The 26,327-nt window shown below is 41.0% G+C and overlaps 1 protein-coding gene across 1 annotated transcript in view; it reads left to right on the top strand.

Annotated features, from left to right (window-relative positions):
• LOC110527783 (guanine nucleotide-binding protein G(i) subunit alpha-2) overlaps positions 1-26,327 on the top strand; it is a 165,345-nt gene that overhangs the window by 116,184 nt on the left and 22,834 nt on the right. The window contains exons 2-4 of the mRNA XM_021609289.2: positions 3,527-3,569; positions 15,355-15,496; positions 25,798-25,958. Of these exons, the coding sequence (XP_021464964.1) occupies positions 3,527-3,569; positions 15,355-15,496; positions 25,798-25,958 (346 nt within the window). The remainder of the gene's footprint in view (positions 1-3,526; positions 3,570-15,354; positions 15,497-25,797; positions 25,959-26,327) is intronic.

Here is a 26,327-nt window from a genome sequence, read left to right on the forward strand (position 1 = left end):
ACAAACAGAACAGAACGGACTGGTGGAGGAGGAATTAGCTTTTCGTTAGTGATTGAGGACATGCAGTCTCTCACTCCCCCTTGATCCCCCTCTCTCTCGCTCTCGCTCTCTCTCTGTCACTACCACCTTCTCTGGAAGGCGCGCGTGTGTGTGTGTGTGTGTGTGTGTGTGTGTGTTTATGTGTGTGTGTGTTTATGTGCGCGAGTGCCCTCGTGATGAGGTGTGAGTGGTGGTGACAGGCAAGGCCAGGGCTGGAATAGTGCTGTTGGCCCCTCTGGGCTGTCATGGCAGGGCTTGATGCACCGTGACAGGGCCAGGCCAGGTGGAGCGCAGGGACACAACACAGTGGTATAGCTAGCGCTGACAGCATAGGGGCTGGGAAAAGATCCCGGGCCTGGGACCTGCACTCCAAACAGGAGCACACAAGTGAGAATGAGCTGAATCACTACAGCACTAACAGTTCATATGGCTTAATATAACTTGCGTCAGAGTAAATAAAAACCACAGCAGTCAGATTTGACGTTTGAGGCCTCAAGGGCATTGTCTTGTCTTGTCACAAAAGCTCTGAGATCATTTCTCCCCAGAGCACACAGCAAAATCAATGGTGTACATTTAACTTGGGAAGTGTCAAATGTACAGTGTCTTCAGAAAGTATTCACACCCCTTGACTTTTTCCACATTATGTTGTATTACAGAGATTTCCTGTCACTGGCCTACACACAATACCCCATAATGTCAAAGTGGAATTATGTTTTCAAAACGTTTACAAATTCATTTAAAATGAAAACCTGAAATGTTTTGAGCCAATAAGTATTCAATCCCTTTGTTATGGCAAGCTTAAATGAGTTCATGAACTCACTCTGTGTGCAATAATAGTGTAACCCCACACATACACGCTTAGTAAAAAAGTGCTAAGTAAACCAATCCATCCTTCGGTTTGTTCCCCTAGGGGAATCCTTTGCAGAGGGTTCTATCTAGAACTCTTTGTAGGGTTCTTCAAATAACCCCTTGTATGTGGTTCTACCTAGAACCTTATATGAAGGGTTATACCAATAACCTTCTTATAATTTGAAGGTTCTTCCTAGAACCATCTATGAACCGTATGAAAACCCTTTTAAATTTGGAGGGTTCTGTTAGTGTTTAAATACTGGAGAGTTGAGACCAAATCACGGACGCTGGACAGAGTGGATTTCAGTTGTAACAAAAGACAGTTTTAATGAGTCAAAGATATCTTGTCCCGCAGTTTTACGTGCACGGATCTAATTCATATAACTTGACAAGGAGTTATACAAAGGTTACATTCATTTTTATACATAGAATAAAGTAGGTGGAGTCTTGTCGTTTCGGTCTTCTGACTGGTCGGAGGGTTGGAGGCGGGCCTTGCTCTAGCCAGAGCGGGCCCCATTGGTGCACAGCAAAAGTCCTTTGCTCTTGGGACCGGCCAGTAGAGGGGGATGAGATGTGTGTTTATACAAGGAGATATTTGTGTGTCTGGAAATCTGATACCGGAGAGCAGAGGGGGTCGTGAAAGAAGAGAACAGAGGGGGTCAGTCTTATGGCTGGGTGTATGTGTTCTTGCGATGGAATGTCTTTGTTTATATGAGCTATGTGTATGAATATTTATATAACAGTTCTTCACCAACAACCTTCACCAACAACCTACACTCAGAATGACTTCCAAAGTGATTAAAATATATAAGAAGACTAACACAACCTAAACTGTAACAACCATTTCTGTAACGGGTGCAATAAATCTGATCGGATTAGTTTGGACTGCACCAGATTTGCCGAGAAAACGAGAAAACAGAGTGATGGCCTCTATTAAAAAGAGGGTAGTCCCATCAGCCTACTATATTTATTTCTCAACTTTCCTCATATTTAGCAAATTGATTATCTTTACAACAGGAGTATAGCCTACCTAAAAATGATCTACAGGAAAATCTTCCTCCATTTGCTATTTAGGTGCATAGAGGACATTTATTTTTTCCCGCTGCCCCTGTTTCTAGACAGGTGCATGATAATGGTCCATTCTACATCCAAACAAATATTATTTATTGTATGCAAAGACAAGATTAAATCAAGAATAGTCTGATGGGTGACAATATAAGCCGATCACTTGTGAATTAAATTATCACTTGTGAACGATGCACAGCATAAGGCAAGAAACAAAGCCTTTTTTGTGACTTCTTTTAATCATAGCCGCACACCTCATGTTGACTTGCCCATACGCCTATATCTTTTGAAAAGGTTTGTAAACACAACTAAAGTGGCCAAATAACTTCCTAAAATTAAGCACATTAATCTGCTTTACAAGGGGTTTAGAGCCTAACTGGCATACATCTTTTTAACCATAAAAATGCACATTTATAATAAAAGCATTACATGTGTAATCACATTTGCGGTCTAGGATCTATCGCATCCCACAACTGTCCCAGACTATGTTTGGAATATTTATTCCTCACACAGAACAGAATAGGTCAACTTTTGTACTATGGGGAATGGTAGATTGACATAGACTAGTGCTTTTGTTGTTCGCTAGGCCTACTCATCTTGTTGGCTGACGAAAAGTAAATGTGGACAGTTCTTCCAATATCTTCAATATGCACCTCGGAATTGGATAAGGAAGCTCGCAGTTGTGTCCCCGATGTGCCTGTCTTCACTTGTAGCCTGTGAAAAATACCTGATCACTCACGTGATGGAGAACCATGTGCGTGAGAGGTGCTTCAGAGCGCGGAGCACTCAGGGAGAAGAGCACAACGCAGCACTCCAGGCCAAGGGTACAATGGCCACCGGCTGCAAAAGGCATGGATTTTTTTTAGGGTGCATTACGGCCACACAAATGGGATGCCGTCGTGAAATTTGAGGCATTGTCAAGTGCTTGTCAAATTGTGAGTGAGAGACTGATAAAGTGTGAACAGCCTGCGCAAAAAAAATAGAAAGCAGAGCTCATGACTTTCAAGCGACTTTTTTCAAATCATCATTAGAGTCGCATCATGCACCCTTACAATGTATTAAAAATCAAAACATATAGCCCAACATTTGTAGAACAACTTACATTACCTCAATAACTCTAAATTAAGCATATAGCAGTACCTATTTATTTTTTAACCGCTCAGCACAGAATAGTCGCATGTGCACACTCCCTCAAATCATTTGGGAGAAAATGTCATTTCTATTTTATTCAGCTTTGTTCTATTGTATTCTTCATACTATAAAATAATGCCACGGAATTCTAAGCAAACCTTGTCTACTAAATGAGCTAGCGTAGTCCACAGCCATTTGGCATAGCCAGATCAGGACCTGACGTAAGGGACAAATGCTAAATGTGTTTATGTTAATTAACGGTCAATTACCGTGAGACCGACAGTTATTTGCTTGACAATCACCGGCTGACGGAATTTTGTGACAGCCACGGCCCTATGCAAGACCACACACACACACAAACACATGCACACACAGTCTGCATAGAGATAATAGTCTGATGCAGATTCAACTCTAACCTGTGTTTTTCCTGTTCCTCCTACAGGTGCGGGGGAGTCGGGGAAGAGCACCATTGTCAAGCAGATGAAGTGAGTTACAGACATCTTTAATCAGCAGTTTCTCTAACTGATCAGGGCACGTCATGAACTCCCTTAATATAAATAGATGAGGCACTCTATCCTCCTTTGGTTTCATCGGTCCGAGTCAGCCAGTCCTCCTCACTCCTTGTGGGATTGGTCTACAGTACTACTTTGCTGATTCAGTCCTGGCAGACAGTCAGGCATGTTGAACATAGGCATATTCATTTGTTTTTAAGGTGGGCAAATCCACTTGTCTTCCTGGCTGTGGTTTTTGGGCTGGCTTCCTCTCATCTTCCTGCCCATAATTGTCTTTGGCTACTGAAAGCATGAGTCTCAGTGCACCGAATGTTCCAGCTAGAGGTCGACCGATTCTGATTTTTCAACGCCGATACCGATTATTGGAGGACTAAAAAAGGCTGATACCGATTAAATCAGCTGATTGTTATATATACAGTGGGGAGAACAAGTATTTGATACACTGCCGATTTTGCAGGTTTTCCTACTTACAAAGCATGTAGAGGTCTGTAATTTTTGTCGTAGGTACACTTCAACTGTGAGAGACGGAATCTAAAACAAAAATTCAGAAAATCACATTGTATGATTTTTAAGTCATTAATTGGCATTTTATTGCATGACATAAGTATTTGATCACCTACCAACCAGTAAGAATTCCGACTGTCACAGACCTATTAGTTTTGTATATATATATTTGACAATATAATGACAGTTACAACAATACTGAATGAACAATGAACACTTATTTTAACTTAATATAATACATGAATAAAATCTATTTAGTCTCAAATAAATAGGTTCAATTTGGTTTAAATAATGCAAAAACAGTGTTGGAGAAGAAAGTAAAAGTGCAATATGTGTCATGTAAAAAAGCTAACGTTTAAGTTCCTTGATCAGAACATAAGAACAAATGAAAACTGGTGGTTCAATATTCCCAGTTAAGACGTTTTAGGTTGTAGTTATTATAGGAATTATGACGTGTCGACCATCTCTCTATACCATTTGTATTTCATTTCCTTTGACTATTGGATGTTCTTATAGTCACTGTAGTATTGCCAGCCTAATCTCGGGAGTTGATAGGCTTGAAGTCATAAACAGCGTTGTGCTTCAAGCATTGCTAAGAGCTGCTGGCAAACGCAGGAAAGTGCTGTTTGAATTAATGCTTACGAGTCTGCTGTCTATCAAGTATCAAATCATAGACGTAATTATAACATAATAAGCACAGAAATACGAGCCTTAGGTCATTAATATGGTAAAATCAGGAAACTATAATTTCGAAAACAAAACGTTTATTCTTTCAGTGAAATACGGAACCATTTCGTATTTTATCTAACGGGTGGCAACCCTAAGTCTAAATATTGCTGTTACATTGCACAACCTTCAATGTTATGTCATAATTATGTAAAATTCTGGCAAATTAATTACGGTCTTTGTTAGGAAGAACTGGTCTTCACGCAGTTCGCAACGTGCCAGGCGGCCCAAACTGTTGCATATACCCTGACTCTGCTTGCACTGAACGCAAGAAAAGTGACACAATTTCCATAGTTAATATTGCCTGCTAACATTAATTTATTTTAACTAAATATGGAGGTTTAAAAATATATACTTCTGTGTATTGATTTTAAGAAAGGCGTTGATGTTTATGGTTAGCTACATTTGTGCAGCGATTGTGCTTTTTTCGCGGATGCGCTTTTGTTAAATTATCACCCGTTTGGCGAAGTTGAAGTAGGCTGTGATTCAATTATAAATTCCCAGGCACCGCATTAATTATATGCAACGCAGGACAAGCTAGTTAACCTAGAAATATCATCAACCATGTGTAGTTAACTAGTGATTATGTGAAGGTTGATTGTTTTTTATAAGATAAGTTTAATGCTAGCTTGCAACTTACCTTGGCTCCTTGCAGCCACAAGGTCCTTTTGACGCTGCACTCGCGTAACAGGGTGTCAGCCTGCCACGCAGTCTCCTCGTGGATTGCAATGTAATCGGCCATAATCGGCGTCCAAAAAGGCAGATTACCGATTTGTTATCAAAACTTGAAATCGGCCCTAATTCCCATACCGATTAATCGGTCGACCTCTAGTTCTAGCCCTGTGGTTACTGTAATGACTGATCAAACCGACACTCAATTAAAGGGACACGTTCACCAATGACGTATACAAAACATGTGTATGTCTATGTCTGACACACACACACACACACACACACACACACACACACACACACACAAATGGTTTAATTATTCACATTCCTGTGTGCTAGCCAGGCGATTAATCTATTTTTCATGAGTGCAGAGTAGAGTACAGACTGTAGCTCTAAGCCCAGGTTATTACTGTAACACGGCCACATAGGGAAATCAGTACCTGGGAGACAGACATACACTCATAACACACAAGCCGTCTCAGCTCTTTAAGCATTAGCTCCGTCTCTTACCACGTCTCTTGTGTCAACATAAAAGGAGGCCAGGGAGACCAGTAAAATGCAGTAAAAATGGTTGCTTTATCCAACACCTTCAGATAGAATTACAACATTTCATAAGTAACTAACTGGGTTAAATCCCTGTACTTTTCCTATGAGGTGATATATTGCGTTGGGATTCATGTGCGGTTGTCCTGGTGCTCCTGTGCTCTCTCTGCACTGCCTCCTGCATTCTGATGAAGTCTGGATGCTAGCACCACACACACACACACACACACACTTAACATGCAGAGCGTTCCCTTGTGCATGACAAGCTGAGAAGTGGATCAGATACCAACACACAGGGGAGACAAGATGTATTACACACAGAGGAGATTTGCACAGGACTGCAGAGTAACAGAGCTAATATGCTACTAAACATTACGGTCATTGACTGAATATCCAAACTCTTAGCAACTAAACGTAGCACCTTGCACTCCAAAAAATGCTTGTTTAAAAACTACCCAGCACTGGGTGAATATTGGACAGAACACACATTGGGCTATTTTGACCCAGCCAGTTGGGTCACTTAGTTGGGTTATTGAGCTATGTCCCCACTGGGACAGATTAGAAGACGTGGCTTAGTTATGTTTGGCCACTGGTGATAGTAAATGTAATCTGTTCAGGGTATTATTATCCTCATGTATAGGAATTAGATTTACTCTCACAGGTGGCCAAAAAGAACTACCTGAAAGAGACCCCCATACTATTTTTTTTAAATCAGCTACTGCATCAACCCAGCATGAAAGTGGATACAAATCCAACTGATGGTTAAATTAACATGTTTGGTGTGGCTTTCAGATAGTTATTTTTGTCCACCCATGAGAGTAAATGCCATTCCTGTTCATCAAGTTTGTACACTGCAAATTTCAGTTCTGTCAATATTTCTGCCTATTAGATATTTTTATAGAAAATGTATAACGTTATTATTTAAATATAAGAAAGTGGTGACTATCCTTAGTCATGTTACATTTGATACTGGCTCTCCGAGGCATGCTTCAAAATCGTTAAGCACTTTACGTCAAAGCAGTGTGCCGACAGTGTGTATCACTTCATCAGAAGCACGTGACTAATGACATCCAAAGCTTTGTTTTGTCCACCAACCACCTGTATTGGTTTTGATGGAAGACAAAAGGTTACCCTGCGCACATTCAACGGCGTCTGTGACGTCATCTATAATAATTTTGCTGTTCAAAGGGACAGAGTGTAATTTAATGGGGAGGGGTGATCCAAATTATTATTTTTTTCTCTCTGGGGAGGGTTGTGTGTTTTTTTTATTGGGCACCGGGGACGGTAGTACGTTTTACCCTGGTTTACGTTCGCTATTTGCAGGTTTTACTATATATCTACTAGACAAATTTCCCCATCTGCTTGCCTGCGCCTCCCCTTTATCAAGGTGTTTTGGTACTTTCCTTCTGCACTACGCTTCTCCGTGTGCTAACTTTTACTATACCACTCTTAGAAAAAAAAGGTGCTATGTGGAACCATTTACTGTAGGGTTATTTGGTTTGTCACCATATGGAACCCTTTGCAGAGGGTTCTACCTAAAACCCTGTATGTAGACTTCGACATAGAACCCCTGTATATAGTTCTACCTAGAACCCTCTATGAAGGGTTCCACCATCCTTATTAACCTTTACTATTAAATTATTTATGACAATACATTATCTATCTATCTATCTAGCTATAACGCTGGTGGATATTGTCACGCCATGACCTTAGTTATCTTTGTTTTCTTTATTATTTTGGTTAGGTCAGGGTGTAGTTTTTGTATTATCTAGGGGGTTTTGTATGTCTAGGGTTTGTGTTTATCTAGGTGTTTATATGTCTATGGTTGCCTAGATTGGTTCCCAATCAGAGGCAGCTGTTTATCGTTGTCTCTGATTGGCGACCATATTTAGGTAGACATATTCCTTGGGTATTTGGTGGGTTATTGTCTATGTGTAGTTGCCTGTCAGTACTCATAGCTTCACGTTCGTTTCGTTGTTTTGTATAGTTTTTTCAGTGTTTATTCTTCATTAAAAGAAGCATGTATTCTTATCACGCTGCGTCTTGGTCTCCTCGTTATTACGAACGTGACAGATATACAGTGCATTCGGAAAGTATTCCGATTTTTTCCACATTTTGTTATGTTACAGACTTATTCTAAAATGAATTAATTTAAACATTTTGCGCATCAATCTACACAGAATAACCAATAATGACAAAGTGACAACAGGTTTTTAGAAATGTTGGCAAATTCATACAAAAATAAAAACTGAAATACCTTATTTACATATGTATTAAGACCCTTCACTATGAGACTTAAAGTTGAGCTCAGGTGCATCACATTTCCATTGATCATCCTTGAGATGTTTCTACAACTTGATTGGAGTCCACCTGTGGTAAATTCAATTGATTGGACATGATTTGGAAAGGCACCTGTCTATATAAGGTCCCACAGTTGACAGTGCATGTCAGAGCAAAAACAAGCCATGAGGTCGAAGGAATTGTCCTTAGAGCTCTACCTAACCTTAGAGCTCTGAGACAGAATTGTGTCACAGCACAGATCCGGGGAAGGGTACCAAAACATTTCTACAGCACTGAAGGTCCCCAAGAACACAATGGCCTCCATCATTCCTAAATGAAGTTTTGAACCACCAAGACTCTTCCTAGAGCTAGCTGCCCGGCCAAACTGAGCAATCGGGGGAGAAGTGCCTTGGTCAGGGAGGTAACCAAGAACTCGAGTGTCACTCTGACAGAGCTCCAGAGTTCCTCTGTGGAGATGGGAGAACCTTCCAGAAGGACAACCATCTCTGCAGCTCTCTACCAACCAGCCCTTTATGGTAGAGCGGCCAGACGGAAGCCATTCCTCAGTAAATGGCACATGACAGCTCGCTGGAGTTTACCAAAAGGCACCTAAAGGACTCTCAGAACATGAGAAACAAGATTCTTTGGAAACCAAGATTGAAATCTTTGGCCTGAATGCCAAGCACCACATCTGGAGGAAACCTGGCACCATCCCTACGATGAAACCATGGTGGTGGCAGCATCATGCTGTGGAGATGTTTTTCAGTGGCAGGGACTGGGAGACTAGTCAGGGTTGAGGGAAAGATGAATGGAGAAAAGTACAGAGAGATCCTTGATTAAAACCTGTTCCAGAGCGCTCAGGACTTCAGACTGGGGTGAAGGCTCACCTTCCAACAGGACAACGACCTTAAGCAAAGAGCCAAGACAATGCAGGAGTGGCTTCGGGTCTCTGAATGTCCTTGAGTGGCCCATCCAGAGCCCAGACTTGAATCCGATCAAACATCTCTAGAGAGACCTGAAAATAGCTGTGCTGCAACGCTCCCCATCCAACCTGACAGAGCTTGGGAGGATCTGCAGAGAAGAATGCGAGGAACTCCCCAAATACAGGTGTGCCAAGCTTGTAGCGTCATACCCAAGAAGACTCAAGGCTGTAATCACTACCAAAGGTTCTTCAACAAAGTACTGAGTAAAGGGTCTGAATACTTATGTAAATGTGATATTTCAGTTTCTTATCTTTAATACAATTGCTCAAATCTGTACAAACCTGTTTTTGCTTTATTATGGGGTAGTGTGTGTAGATTTATGAGGGGGATAAAAACTATTTATCCATTTTAGAATAAGGCTATAACGTAACAAAATGTATAAAAATTCAAGGGAACTGAATACTTTCAGAATGCAGACTGAACAAAAATATAAACGCAACGTGCAACAATTTCATTCAAGTTCATAATGAGGAAATCAGAAATGAGCAAATCAGACATTTTGGCCCTAATAATATTGATTTCACATGACTGGGAATACAGATATGCAATAAAGATATGCATCTGTTGGTCACAGATACATACAAAAAAAATGGGCCTCACAATGGGCCTCAGGATCTCGTCACTGTATTTTTTTTGCATTCAAATTGACATAGATTAAATGCAATTGTGTCTGTAGCTTTTGCCTGCCCATACCATAACGCCACCGACACCATGGGGCACTCTCTTCACAATGTTGACATCAGCAAACCGCTCACCCAGATGATACCATACACATGGTCTAAGGCCAGTTGAACGTACTGCTAAATTCTCTAAAACAACGTCGGAGGTGGTTTAGGGTAGGGAAATTAACAATTCTGTAGCAACAGCTTTGGTAGACATTCATCCAGTCAGCATGCCAATTGCACTCCTTCAACACTTGAGACATCTGTGGCATTGTGTTGTGTGACAAAACTGCACAGTTTAGAGTGGCTTTTTATGTCCCCAGCACAAGGTGCGCCTGTTTAATTATCATGTTGTTTTATTAGCTTCTTGATATGCCACACTTGTCAGGTGGATCTTGGCTAAAGAGAGTTGCTCCCTAACAGGGATGTTGTGAGCAATTCAAGTCGTAAGTTTACATACACCTTAGCCTAAGACATTTAAACTCAGTTTTTCACAATTCCTGACATTTAATCCTAGTAAATATTCCTTGTCTTAGGTCAGATAGGATCACCACTTTATTTTAAGAATGTGAAATGTCAGAATAATAGAAGAGAGAATGATTTATTTCAGCTTTTATTTCTTTCATCACATTCCCAGTGGGTCAGAAGTTTACATACACTCAATTAATATTTGGTAGCATTGCCTTTAAATGATTTAACTTGGGTCAAACGTTTCGGGTAGCCTTCCACAAGCTTCCGACAATAAGTTGGGTGAATTTTGGCTCATTCCTCCTGTCAGAGAAGGTGTAACTGAGTCAGGTTTGTAGGCCTCCTTGCTCGCACACGCTTTTTCCGTTCTGCACACAATTTTTCTATGGGATTGAGGTCAGGGTTTTGTGATGGCCACTCCACTACCTTGACTTTGTTGTCCTTATGTCATTTTGCCACAACTTTGGAAGTACAGTGCCTTGCGAAAGTATTCGGCCCCCTTGAACTTTGCGACCTTTTGCCACATTTCAGGCTTCAAACATAAAGATATAAAACTGTATTTTTTTGTGAAGAATCAACAACAACTGGGACACAATCATGAAGTGGAACAACATTTATTGGATATTTCAAACTTTTTTAACAAATCAAAAATTGAAAAATTGGGCGTGCAAAATTATTCAGCCCCTTTACTTTTCAGTGCAGCAAACTCTCTCCAGAAGTTCAGTGAGGATCTCTGAATGATCCAATGTTGACCTAAATGACTAATGATGATAAATACAATCGACCTGTGTGTAATCAAGTCTCCGTATAAATGCACCTGCACTGTGATAGTCTCAGAGGTCCGTTAAAAGCGCAGAGAGCATCATGAAGAACAAGGAACACACCAGGCAGGTCCGAGATACTGTTGTGAAGAAGTTTAAAGCCGGATTTGTGGCAAGAAGAAAGCCATTTCTTAAAGATATCCATAAAAAGTGTAATTTAAAGTTTTCCACAAGCCACCTGGGAGACACACCAAACATGTGGAAGAAGGTGCTCTGGTCAGATGAAACCAAAATTGAAATTTTTGGCAGCAATGCAAAACGTTATGTTTGGCGTAAAAGCAACACAGCTCATCACCCTGAACACACCATCCCCACTGTCAAACATGGTGGTGGCAGCATCATGGTTTGGGCCTGCTTTTCTTCAGCAGGGACAGGGAAGATGGTTAAAATGGATGGGAAGATGGATGGAGCCAAATACAGGACCATTCTGGAAGAAAACCTGATGGAAAAAGTCCAGACCTGAATCCAATCGAGAATCTGTGGAAAGAACTGAAAACTGCTGTTCACAAATGCTCTCCATCCAACCTCACTGAGCTCGAGCTGTTTTGCAAGGAGGAATGGGAAAAAATGTCAGTCTCTCGATGTGCAAAACTGATAGAGACATACCCCAAGCGACTTACAGCTGTAATCGCAGCAAAAGGTGGCGCTACAAAGTATTAACTTAAGGGGGCTGAATATTTTTGCATGCCCAATTTCAGTTTTTGATTTGTTAAAAAAGTTTGAAATATCCAATAAATGTCTTTCCACTTCATGATTGTGTCCCACTTGTTGTTGATTCTTCACAAAAAAATACAGTTTTATATCTTTATGTTTGAAGCCTGAAATGTGGCAAAAGGTCGCAAAGTTCAAGGGGGCCGAATACTTTCGCAATGCACTGTATGCTTGGGGTCATTGTCCATTTGTAAGATCCATTTGCGACCAACTTTAACTTCCTGACTGATGTCTTGAGATGTTGCTTCAATATATCCACATCATTTTGCTTCCTCATGAAGCCATCTATTTTGTTAAGTGCACCAGTCCCTCTTGCAACAAAGCACGCCCACAACATGATGCTGCCATCCCCGGGCTTCACGGTTAGGTGTTCTTCGGTGTTCTTCGGCTTGCAAGCATCTCCCTTTCTCCTCTAAACATAATGATGGTCATTATTTTTTTTTTGTTTCATCAGACCAGAGGACATTTGTCCAATGTGCAATTTCCCCATGTGCAGTTGCAAATCGTAGTCTGGCTTTTTTTATGGGGTTTTGGAGCAGTGGCTTCTTCCTTGCTGAGCAACCTTTCAGGTTATGTCAATATAGGACTCGTTTTACTGTGGATATAGATACTTTTGTACCTGATTCCTCCAGCATATTTACAAGGTCCATTGCTGTTGTTCTGGGATTGATTTGCACTTTTCGCACCAAAGTACGTTCATCTCTAGGATACGGAATCTGTCTCCTTCCTGAGCGGTATGACGGCTGCGTGGTCCCATGGTGTTTATACATGCGTACCGTTGTTTGTACCGGTGAAGGTGGTACCTTCAGGTGTTTTGAAATTGCTCCCAAGGATTAACCAGACTTGTGGAGGTCTACAATTTTTTTTCTGAGGTCTTGGCTGATTTCTTTTGATTTTTCCATGATGTCAAGCAAAGAGGCACTGAGTTTGAAGGTAGGCCTACATCCACAGGTACACCTTCAATTGACTCAAATGATGTCAATTAGCCTCTCTGGGATATGTGGGACGGTAGCGTCCCACTTAGCCAAAAGCCAGAGAAAATGCAGAGCTCCAAATTCAAATAAATTCCTATAAAAACAAACATGTAAGATACCAAATTAAAGCTACACATGTTGTGAATCCAGCCAACATGTCAGATTTCAAAAAGGCTTTTCGGCTAAAGCAAACGGTGCTATTATCTGAGAATAGCACCTCCATAAACAAAACAGAGAAAACATTTCAACCCTGCAGGCGCGACACAAAACTCAGAAATAACAATATAAATCATGCCTTACCTTTGACGAGCTTCTTCTGTTGTCTCCAATATGACCCATAAACATCACAAATGGTCCTTTTGTTCGATTAATTCCATCCATATATATCCAAAATATCAATTTATTTGGCGTGTTTGATCCAGAAAAACACTGGTTCCAACTTGCGCAACATGACGTCAAAATATCTCAAAAGTTACCTGTAAACTTTGCCAAAACATTTCAAACTACTTTTGTAATACAACTTTATGTATTTTTCAAGTAAATAATCGATAAAATTGAAGACGGGATGATCTGTGTTCAATACAGGAAGAAAACAAACTCTAGCATGCTTTCTGGTCATGCGCCTCTGTCAAACAGTACACATGAAGTGACCCTCGTTCAAGATGGCCATACTTCTTCATTAAACCAAGGAATAACCTCAACCAATTTCTAAAGACTGGTGACATCCAGTGGAAGCGGTAGGAACTGCAAGCAAGTCCCTTAGAAATCTGGATTCCCAATGAAAACTCATTGAAAAGAGGGTGACCTCAAAAAAAAGAAATCTGAATGGTTTGTCCTCTTTCGCCTGCTATATACGTTCTGTTATACTCACAGACATGAGTCAAACAGGCTTAGAAACTTCAGAGTGTTTTCTATCCAAATCTACTAATAAATGCATATCTTATCTTCTGGGGATGAGTTGCAAGCAGTTGAATTTGGGCATGCTTTTCATCCATAATTCCAAATGCTGCACCCTATCCTAGAGAAGTTAGCCTATCAGAGGCTTCTAAAGCCATGACATCATTTTCTGGAATTGTCCAAGCTGTTTAAAGGCACAGTCAACTTAATGTATGTAAACGTCTGACCCATAGGAATTGTGATACAGTGAATTTTAAGTGAAATAATCTGTCTGTAAACAATTGTTTGAAAAATTACTTATGTCATGCACAAAGTACATGTCCTAACCGACTTGCCAAAACTATAGTTTGTTAACAAGAAATTTGTGGAGTGGTTGAAAAACAAGTTTTAATGACCCCAACCTAAGTGTATGTAAACTTCCGACTTCAATTGTATATGTAAAAAAAATAATCTGACAAAACCATCAGTAGGCCTAGAGTTGAAAATGCGATGCGAAAACTTGTATAGCAGGATATCCGGAAACCTCCAACCAGCATTTTTGTCTATTATTGTGGTGTTGAACATGATAATGAAGCGCCTACGTCAGTATGCTTTGTTAATTGATTATGCGGTGCATTGGCAGAGAAACCTGTTGGTGGAAAATGTGTTGCATATATTCTATATAATTTTAAATATGGCATCAAAATGGAGAATATCAGATTTCCCACTAGCTGATCATTGGTCGTAGTGTCAGCGAACCATCAAACTTCTGGCCCGTAGCCCTTCGTGGGATCGACTGTGCCACAAAAGCATACTGAAGTGACAAAGTCGATATCAACATTTACAAACACAGGGTTGCTAAAGTTATTATTATTTGTCCTCTGTAACATTATTTTGAGTTAATTCTATTAGGGGGGAGGGTGTTAAATACATTTTACAGTACAAGAGGAGGGTCATGGTAAAGCATTGTTAATGTTGAGGGGAGGTGCATTATAAAAACAAATGTTTATGACACCTTGAGTTGGACCGGCTACAAAAGCATCAGTGCTCACCCTTAACATATGTTGACGACACAACAGAACAAATGAACCCGGAATGGTATTTACTCTCAAGGCAAAAAAATATGCATTTTTAGCCACGCCACCTACTAAGCCATGCCTCCAGTCTTCTGATCTGACCCGGTGGATCATAGCGCAACAAACCATGCAGCATCAACAACCCAACCTGGCTTTTTTAAAAGAAAACAACCCAAGTAAGTGATCCAACAGGCTGCGTCAAAATAATCCACCGTGTGTTCAGTCCAATATTTACCCAAATTGGGTTGTTTTAACCTAGCACACTACCTTATAATGGCTTGCCTACTTACAAATCACGGGATATTCAAACATGAACGTTCCTCTAAGCACCTAAAGAGTTGTCAATACGCCACACTGTCAGCATCACTGATGTCATTATCATCGTAACACATTACCCCCAACACTGTTCCTGACTTGAGTGACATCAGAAGAATGCTCAGGTTTGTTTTCCTTCCCGATCAGGATCATCCATGAGGATGGCTACTCAGAAGATGAGTGTAAGCAGTACATAGCTGTGGTCTACAGCAACACCATCCAGTCCATCATGGCTATCATCAAGGCAATGGGCAACCTCAAGATCGACTACACAGAAGCCGCCAGAGAGGTAAGACACACACACACACACCCACACACACACACACACACACACACATTTGGGCATGTTTTTTAGGCTCCTCTGTTTCTGCAGTCAGATAATTAGAGAAGAGGTCCAGCTTTGCCTCTACACATCCACTAGAGCTCTTGGGTTACCATGTCCTGGGCCTTAACGACAAGGTTAGTCACTATCATCCATAATCTCATGCTTGATCCAAGGAGCCATTTCATGTACTAACACAGTTTGAAAAGAACAGCCAATAGGAAATTGTGTGTACAATTATGCAGCCATTGACATACCCCACCCTTCAGTCTGGCCCCCCATTAATGAGCACACGAAGGCCTTGCAACTTTCCATGAGAATATTTCCCCAGGTGACTGAGTTGATTCCACAGGAGCTGGATACTGTATAGATCCCAGATATATAAAGATATAGATAGATAAATAAGTGCTTAATTTGAAAAAAAAATAAAGAAAATAAAATTAAACCAAATGCAGCTAGTTTGCAGTCTTTACAGCTTCAGTTTGAATTGATTATTTTAGCTGTGTTGTTGGCTAGTTCCTCAGCAACAACATTGTCCTGACAAAAGAGCACATTTTCTAGGCCAGGCATCTATGCCGTGCATCATTAGCTCATTGTTATGGATGTATCCAAATAAATGTCACAAGAAAACATCTTAAACAAACGCAAACGCAGCTTCTTTACTGTTATTCTGGCTGCACTGTTTGACGTGCCTGAAAGGTTAGCCGTAGTTGGCTAGCTACAGTAGCAAGCAAGGAAGAAGAAGGTTGCCAGCCAGTATGGCAATTGAACATTTAGAACAAACGTCCATAGATACAGAACAAAAAAAGTTAGCAACGGTTTGTGTCGGGACTATATCATGTGGAAGGATGAAATAGCATGAATAAATTACGAAAATATGGTATGCAAATATGTTATGCAAATATATTATGCAAATATGTCAATCATTATTTGAAAACGTTGCTAACCTGTTGTATAAAAGTGATAATGCCGTCAAAGCCGGTGTTTGGAGGATATATTGGCACGGTTTTCCGGCCCTTGACTTTGCTTAAGTAAAGTTGCTCTTTTCAATTGTGATATCAACATATTCAAAGGTACAGTACCAGTCAAAAGTTTGAACACACCTACTCATTCAAGGGTTTTTCTCAATTTTTACTACATTGTTGAATAATAATACAAAACTATGAAATAACACACATGGAATCACCAAGAAACATTTATTTTATATTTGAGATTCTTGAAAGTAGCCAGCCTATGACAGCTAAGTAAAGAGAAACGACAGTCCATCATTACTTTAAGACATGAATGTCAGTCAATCCGGAAGCTTTCGAGAACTTCTTCAAGTGCAGTCGCAAAAAGCATTAAGAGCTATGATGAAACTGTCTCTCATGAGGTCCACCAAAGGAAAGTCAGACCCAGAGTTACCTCTGCTGCAGAGGATAACTTCATTAGAGTTAACTGCACCTCAGATTGCAGCCCAAATAAGTAACAGACACATCTCAACATCAACTGTTCAGAGGAGACTCCGTGAATCAGGCCTTCATGGTCAAATTGCTGCAAAGAAACCACTACTAAAAGACACCAATAATAAGAAGAGACTTGCTTGGGCCAAGAAACATGAGCAATGGATGTCAGACTGGTGGAAATGTGTCCTTTGGTCTGATGAGTCCAAATGTGAGATTTTTGGTTCCAACCGCCGTGTCTTTGTGAGACGCAGAGTAGGCGAATGGATGATCTCAGCATGTGTGGTTCCCACCGTGAAGCATGGAGGAGGAGGTGTGATGGTGTGGGGGTGCTTTTCTGGTGATGCTGTCTGTGATTTATTTAGAATTCAAGGCACATTCAACCAACATGGCTACCACAGCATTCTGCAGCGATGGGCACCTCATCTGGTTTGCACTTAGTGGGCCTATCATTTGTTTTTCAACAGGACAATGACCCAACACACCTCCAGGCTGTGTATGGGCTATTTGACCAAGAAGGAGAGTGATGGAGTGCTGGATCAGATAACCTGGCCTCCACAATCACCAGACCTCAACCTAATTGAGATGGTTTAGGATGAGTTGGACCGCAGAGTGAAGGAAAAGCAGCCAACAAGTGCTCAGCATATGTGGGAACTCCTTGTTGGAAATGAATTCCAGGTGAAGCTGGTTGAGAGAATGTCATAGGAAAGAAATAGAATGGATTTCAAATCAACGCTGCTGCTCTAATCAACCAAATATTCTAAATTCCAACGTTCTACGAACATTGCTTTGGTTGATATAGCATTTTTATTAGTTAGAATTGCCTCGACAATGGACAACTATTAATGGATGTCCTGTGCATCGTGCGCACACACACACACACACACACACACACACACACACACACAGTGCTCAGGGAGATAGAGAGAGAGCGTGAGGAAGTTTAGAGAGTGATTGAGAGAGAGGCGTTTGAGGCTGTGAGTGGGTTTTCCTGCCTCCATGAGGGCCATGCAGGCTTGATAATGAAGAAGAATGCTGAAAAAGGAAAAGGTGGCACTTGGACTAGGCTGTTTATTGGAATGGGTTTATTTAAAACTGCTGGCAGGACAAATTTCACAAGCAGATTTCCTTAGCAGTGTGTCGGCACTGTGCACCTCAAAAACAACACTGCTGCTGGGTGGTTCCACCAATTAGTTGCCTATTAAATCGTGTAAAAAAATAAACAATTTAAAACAACATTTTTCCCATCTCAAGAGGTTAAATAAATATAAATTGGCAATAAGAGTAGAACCAGTTCACCTGCTTTTACATTAGGATTTGACTAATAGATGTTCATCTTTCTATTGAAAAAAATATTATAAAAAGGAATAGTTTCACCATATTAAAACTAGAGTTCAGTTCACGTAACAGGGTTGACCTTAAAATTGGGGACATGTTGTTCTTTTTACTTTAATAAAATGAATCACTAATCACATGAAATAAATAATAATCTTTAGAAATGACTTTGTCAAAGCAACAAAATAATCAGGGCTTTACAATGATGGTAAAAATGTTGGGAATAAGTGGGTTAAAATCCTCCCAGAAGTCACAGAGGATGCACAGAGGGACGAGGTCAAAATGCTGAATTTTGTCTTTATTTATACATTACTACGTGGCCAAAAGTATGTGGCCACCAATTCATGTTAGTGGATTTGGCTATTTCAGCCACACCCATTGCTGACAAGTATATACAATTGAGCACACAACAATGCAATCTCCATAGACAGACATTGGCGGTAGAATGGCCTGTACTGAAGAGCTCAGTGACTCTCAACAAGCCACTGTCATAGGATGCCATCTTTCCAACAAGTCAGTTTGTCAAATTTCTGCCCTGCTAGAGCTGCCCCGGGCAACTGTAAGTGCTGCTATTGTGGAAACGTCTAGGAGTAACACTCATTACCAAGTTCCAAACTGCTTCTGGAAGCAACGTCAGCACAATGACTGTTCATCTGGAGCTTCATGAAATGGGTTTCCATGGCCGAGCAGCTACACACAAGCCCAAGATCACCATGCGCAATGCCAAGCATCAGCTGGCGTAAAGCTCACTGCCATTGGACTCTGGAGTGATGAGTTACTCGTCACCATCTGGCAGTCCGATGGACTAATCTGGGTTTGGCAGATGCCAGGAAAACGCTACCTTATGCAATCCATAGTGCCAACTGTAAAGTTTGGTGGAGGAGGAATAATGGTCTGGGGCTGTTTTTTTATGGTTTTGGTTCGGCCCCTTAGTTCCAGTGAGGGGAAATCTTAACACTACAGCATACAATGACATTCTAGATGATTTAGTGCTTCCAACTAAAGTGGCAACAGTTTGGGGAAGGCCTTTTTCTGTTTCAGCATAACAATACCCCCGTGCACAAAGTGAGGTCCATACAGAAATGTTTTGTCGGTGTGTAAGATCTTGACTGGCCTGCACAGAGCTTTTACCTCAACCCCATCAAACACGTTATGGATGAATTGGAATGCCAACTTCGAGCCAGGCCTGATTGTCCAACATCAGTGCCCAACCTCCCTAATGCTTTTGTGGATGAATGGAAGCAAGTCCCCGCAGCAATGTTCCAACATCTAGTGAAAAGCCTTCCCAGAAGAGTGGAGGCTGTTATAGCAGCAAATGGGGACCAACTCCATATTAATGCCCATGATTTTGAAATGAGAGTTTCGGCAAGCAGGTGTCCACATACTTTTTAGACCATGTAGTGTATATATCGTTTTTTGTGTGGTCTATATTAAAGGGCAATTCATTTACTATAACAGGCTTTTCAAATTAAATATTTGTGCACAATGTCTACTTAAAATATCAAAGGGATGCAAAAGGCCCTCATTTCGTGGAACGACCCTGCTGCTGCTCCCTGCAAATGCATCATGCAGCCCAGACAATGCAAGATAAAAGTAGTTTGCTTCAGTTTGATCTTTTTTTACTTCATCGATATATCTGGAAACTTGGGGAGTTTGCTGTTCGCCAACATCAAACGATGACTACCTCAGGCTGATAAGGAAGGCTTAATTCCCAACCCATCTTCAAGTCTTTCTTCTTATTTACAGACCCATACACACACACACTCACACACAGCTTCGCTGGTCTCACCTGTCACACCCAATGAGTCTGCAGTAAGAGAAAATAGTGGTACTAGTGGTACCATGCAGAGGGCTTAGCCTGTGAACAAACTGTCAGTGTGTTCCTTAAAGAGAGCAAGCTCCAGTGTATGACCGTATATATTAGAGGGCTTCAGTCTTGGGTCTGTAGCTGTAGGATGCGTGGATGTGCTTTATAACTGTACTCTCGTCTTCACATGGCCTGAGGGGAGGGTCTAACAGGGATGAGTAGAGAGGCTGCCTTGGTTTTTAAGGGAGGATGGATTTGGCTCGCTCCTCTGTGTCTTCAGACCATCCTTCATACAGTGTGTCGCTGGACCTAGTGATACTTACTCTGTCTCCTATGCAGGCAATTAGTGCACCGGCTGCCACAAACATGCTCTCATACAGTACATTCAGACAACAGACAACATTTACGCATAGGCAGTGATGCACAAGAACACACAGAGAACAGTGCATAGACACACACACACACACACACACACAAACACACACACACACATATACTTGTGCCCGGAATTGGCTCAGTGAGTCATCCAAAACCCAGTGCCCAGGGAGGATGCAGAAGAGAGGAGATCTTGCCTCCATATGCTGTGTTATTTCATTTCATTTGCTTAGCCATTTCATATCAGAGAAAGATGCCCAAAACACAGGCAAAAAATCCTCTGTGAACTGCACTCCAAGGCTATTAAACTGTTGTCTTGTGTTTTATATTCATTTTTATTTCTATTAGTTTTAAGATTTTATTTGAAATTCTGTTTAGTTTCAGTTTGTTTCCAGATCGACTTTACTAGTTTCATTTAGTTTAGTTTAAGTTTTATTAAGACATTTCGAATACGTTTTTATATGATTAGTTTTAGTGTTAGCGTTAGGGACATAAAGTAGCCTATGCATGGGAGGGTAGTAGCCATGAATGTGTTGTATAGTTTTGGTGTTTTTGGGGATGTCACTTCTTGCCACTTTCGGGTATCACAGATGCACCTCTCCTGACTTCACTCCTCGACTCTAGTCTACTGTCGGCTGCTTTAGCCTTACCACTCAAACGCCCCCAATATCTGTGGTGCTGCTCGTGGCAACGTTATCTCGCTGAGTCTACCTTTACCTCTCAATGTGACGTGCTAGATTCAGACGCTTGAAAACCCCATTAGCAAAAAAGCTTGAAAACCCAATTTGATTTTGCCCCCAATAAGACACAAGAGGCAGTGCTGCATCATGAATACAGTCTGAAGTAAATGCCGTTGTTGGCCTCACGCAATTTACCTGTGACTGTATTCATGATACTTTTATTTATTAACATTTCATTTAACCTTTATTTAACTAGGCAAGTCGGTTAATAAGAACAAATTCTTATTTACAATGACGGCCTACCCTGGCCAAACCCTAACCCGGACGATGCTGGGACAATTGTGCACCACCCTATGGGACTCCTAATCATAGCCGGTTGTGATACAGCCTGGAATTGAACCTGGGTCTGTAGTGACGCCTCTAGCACTGAGATGCAGTGCCTTAGACCACTGCGACACTCGGGAGCCCCAGCACTGCCTCGCATGCCTTATTGCTTTTATAAAACTGTTAACAACATATTAAAATAACAATGATTTACTGTACATATTTTCATTAAAGTGTTATTTTGATAAGTAAATTAATACAATTTCATTCTTCCACCAAAAGATATAGTCCGGACAAAAATCTGGTTGTTAGATATTTTAGTCATGTTGCTACAGACCCAATCGTTAATCATTTTTGCATAGTTGCTATGCAAAAGGAGTGGTCAACCATTCCCAACAAAATGGTTGCTATGCAGGCTCGATAACGTTCTTCACATTTGCTAGCTAGCTAGCTAAATAAAACTTCAGTTAATTCAGTCACCTCAAACATTGAACCTGGAATGGCAGTATGCTATTGCGGCATTATTGTTTGGTGTGCTTTTTTTCATTAGGCATTTACTTGGATATGTCCATGACAATGACGGTGATGTGTGAAAAAGTTGTCTCGTCTGGGCACTGTTCACTCTCTATGTGTAGACCCTTTTACAGTACACGACACACTGATGTAATGCACAGATGCGTGCAACTCTTTTGCAGCCGTAAGAAAGCCATCGCCATCTGTGCCCATTCAACATAGCCTAGATTTACGTTCCATTACAAAATAACTTTTGGGGGTTCTCATATGCTTGCAATGACGTTTTGATTCGTGCCTGAACATTCGCTAAGATTATATTTGGATGTGACCTTTGCAAAATAACTATTTTTAGATGCAGCAGTTGTTAGCTATAATGCTAACGCTCATTGATATAGGCTGTAGCAAAAGCTAGCCAAAGAGCCATTTTACTGGTTTAAGTGTTTTTTAAAGAATAATGCAGTTGATTTGTGATGATAACACAAACATTCAATTGTAATCCAAAAGTAGTGGGAAATGCACTCATAAGAAACAAGTAAATAGAGGCTTTTTTTTTGCTGGTGTTCTATATTTGAACCCAACTTTGTTCTGCCACCAATTTGCACGCATCGCCCTCCTGCGACAATGTTTGTAAACACAGAAAGGCGTCAATGGTACAGAGATCAGGCAGACAGTGGGGCTTATATTAACCCCTGCTTGTACCAAACTAAATGCTAGACTGGAAGTAAAGGGAAATAATGTGCGAGTTTAGATAAATACAAGAGATGATTCGGACAGCAACATGAACATGATATTGTTATAGGGGAGCAGTGATAATTTTCAGGTGGAACAGTTTGCAGGCATGCTATGCCTGTGACGGCCAATACAGCACGGCTTGGAACGCTGCTTGTCCAATCAGCTTCCAGGATCCAAACAACCAGTTTTATGATTCCCTATAATGCACAGTATAATTCAATGACTATGAAGTTAATTCTTACATGTTCTATGTTTGAGCTGCTTTTGAAAGCCAAAGTCGAATTGAAAACATGATTGGCATTGTTCAATTTTCGTTTTCATAATAGCAAGCCAGGACTGATGGTTTGGTTAGTTAAGCTAGCAAGTCTTTGTGTTTGGTTACCAAGGCAACCACTGTAGCTAAGCTAGTAAACTTCCTAGCTACTTCCATACTAGCAAATAATAAAAACTCAAAGTGAATAATCAATCAATTTGGTGAAGTGGATGTTGAACACGTTTCTACATTTCTTGCGGAAATGTGTTCAATTATAGCCTTGGTATAAAAGGGATAATCAACTCGGGACTCTCTGGAAAATAATGCAACTAATGCAATAATGCTGAGTTTCAGTATAGTTTTTGTTTTTCAAACAAGTCTGTTCATTATTTTATTTCAGTTCCCTAATCATGAAAAAACGATTCAGTTTTCATTTTAGTTTCAGTTTTAGTTTACTGTAATAACATTGCTTCACTCCCAGTCTTAAATTGAACTGTATATTTATGGAAATTTTGTTCCACTTCACCAAATTGATTGATTATTCACTTTGAGTTTTTCTTATTTGCTAGTATGGAAACACAGGTGACACAGCAGATCTGCATACTGTACGTGTATGTGGGTGGAGAGGTGTTGTCTCATTGTATAGTATCTGGAGGTATCCATCAGTCTGTTCTGCTGAGTCTCTGGTTATGGAGGTGCCTGGCTCTCTGAGCCTAGACAGGTGTTCATCTCACTATAGAGAGATGAATGCCTGACTAGGTAGGGATTCCACAGTAGCTAGGTGGGTAAATAGCTTACTGACTTGCTAGCCCTCTACACTCAATAGCTGGACATTAGGAGAGAAATGTGTGGCCATAACTCGGAACTATTTAATGTCGTGACTTTGACCCCTTGTCTTCACATTGGCGACAGACTTCTGTTGTCATCATCACCATCATCCCATTAATTCCTGTCTATTTACAGTACAGAAGGTAGTGGGAGAAAACCCAGAGGAAATACAGTGGGGCAAAAAAGTATTTAGTCAGCCACCAATTGTGCAAGTTCTCCCAATTAAAAAGAATAAGAGAGGCCTGTAATTTTCATCATAGGCACACTTCAACTATGACAGACAAAATGAGGAAAAAAAATCCTGAAAATCACATCGTAGGATTTTTAATTAATTTATTTGCAAATTATGGTGGAAAATAAATATTTGGTCACCTACAAACAAGCAGGATTTCTGGCTCTCACAGACCTGTAACTTCTTCTTTAAGAGGCTCCTCTGTCCTCCACTCGTTACCTGTATTAATGGCACCTGTTTGAACTTGTTGTCAGTATAAAAGACACCTGTCCACAACCTCAAACAGTGACACTCCAAACTCCACTATGGCCAAGACCAAAGAGCTGTCAAAGGACACCAGAAACAAAATTGTAGACCTGCATCAAGCTGGGAAGACTGAATCTGCAATAGGTAAGCAGCTTGGTTTGAAGAAATCAACTGTGGGAGCAATTATTAGGAAATGGAAGACATTCAAGACCACTGATAATCTCCCTCGATCTGGGGCTTCACGCAAGATCTCACCCCATGGGGTCAAAATGATCACAAGAACGGTGAGCAAAAATCCCAGAAGAACACCATACCTACTGTGAAGCATGGGGGTGGAAACATCATGCTTTGGGGCTGTTTTTCTGCAAAGGGACCAGGACGACTGATCCGTGTAAAGGGAAGAATGAATGGGGCCATGTATCGTGAGATTTTGAGTGAAAACCTCCTTCCATCAGCAAGGGCATTGAAGATGAAACGTGGCTGGGTCTTTCAGCATGACAATGATCCCAAACACACCGCCCGGGCAACGAAGGAGTGGCTTCGTAAGAAGCATTTCAAGATCCTGGAGTGGCCTAGCCAGTATCCAGATCTCAACCACATAGAAAATCTTTGGAGGGAGTTGAAAGTCCAGCAACAGCCCCAAAACATCACTGCTCTAGAGGAGATCTGCATGGAGGAATGGGCCAAAATACCAGCAACAGTGTGTGAAAACCTTGTGAAGACTTACAGAAAACGTTTGACCTCTGTCATTGCCAACAAAGGGTATATAACAAAGTATTGATATAAACTTTTGATATTGACCAAATACTTGTTTTCCACCATAATTTGCAAATAAATTCATTAAAAATCCTACAATATGATTTTCTGGATATTTTTTCTCATTTTGTCTGTCATAGTTGAAGTGTACCTATGATGAAAATTACAGGCCTCTCTCATATTTTTAAGTGGGAGAACTTGCACAATTGGTGGCTGACTAAATACTTTTTTGCCCCACTGTATATCTATCTCCTGCCTGCCACTAGCTGCCACTGTCACACTTTATTACAACAGTGCATTATTTATCAGCCAGACACCTTGTCCAAAGACACTTATATATATCCCATATTAGCTATCCACACAGTGTAGATTGCCTGGCCTCTGGTTATGACAGGTCCCCAGTGATGACATAACAATATATAAAGCTACGTATTTAAACTGTGGCACAATTGACCTTGGGCCATTGGCCACCTGTCAAAACAAACCAATATTTATTAGCTTTATCTGAGTCACTCAATCATTGCTAGAGAGACCCTTTAACTATTTATGATAAGATCTTACCTCATCACAGCAGATGTGTTTGCTTGTTGATAATGTGGGTTCTCCCTCCTGAGATTTAAACATAAGCCCTCACTCTCTGCGATGTCTCTGGCAATGACTATTCTGTAGTCCTGTGGTATGTCTGACCTGCAACCTCCTAGCCCTGGCCATAATGGCCCTCTCCTGTCCGCTCCCACCCCTGCAGGATGACGCCCGCCAGCTCTTTGCCCTGTCGGCTGCTGCTGAGGAGCAGGGCATCCTGCCCGATGACCTGTCCAAAGTGATCCACCGCCTGTGGTCCGACAGCGGAGTGCAGAGCTGCTTCACACGCTCCAGAGAATACCAGCTCAATGACTCAGCCGCATAGTGAGTAGGCATAGTGTGTGTGTGTGTGTGTTTGGCTGCTTGTGTGGTTTTTGTTGTGTTAGTTAGTTGGTTAGTTTGTTTGCTGCAGCAAAGAGCGGTATGGGAGGGCCATCTTATTTGGGCTACGGTTAGTAATACAGTAAAAGACGCTCTATAACTTTAGACTACATCCCTTCATGAGGATATAAAACTCTCTGTGGTTCCCTTTCAGTCGGTCAACTCGGTACAACACAGCTATGGGGAGTTTGCACGCTGGCGTTCTCTACTGAAGAACATTAGAATCACGTCTGACAAGGCCAAAGCACTCATTCCTTCAATGTTCTTCACCTTGAGCTTAGCGGAACAATTTCACGCATTTGACAAACAAAT

The sequence above is a fragment of the Oncorhynchus mykiss genome, chromosome 7, assembly GCF_013265735.2.
Source record: "Oncorhynchus mykiss isolate Arlee chromosome 7, USDA_OmykA_1.1, whole genome shotgun sequence".
Taxonomy (NCBI): Eukaryota; Metazoa; Chordata; class Actinopteri; order Salmoniformes; family Salmonidae; genus Oncorhynchus; species Oncorhynchus mykiss.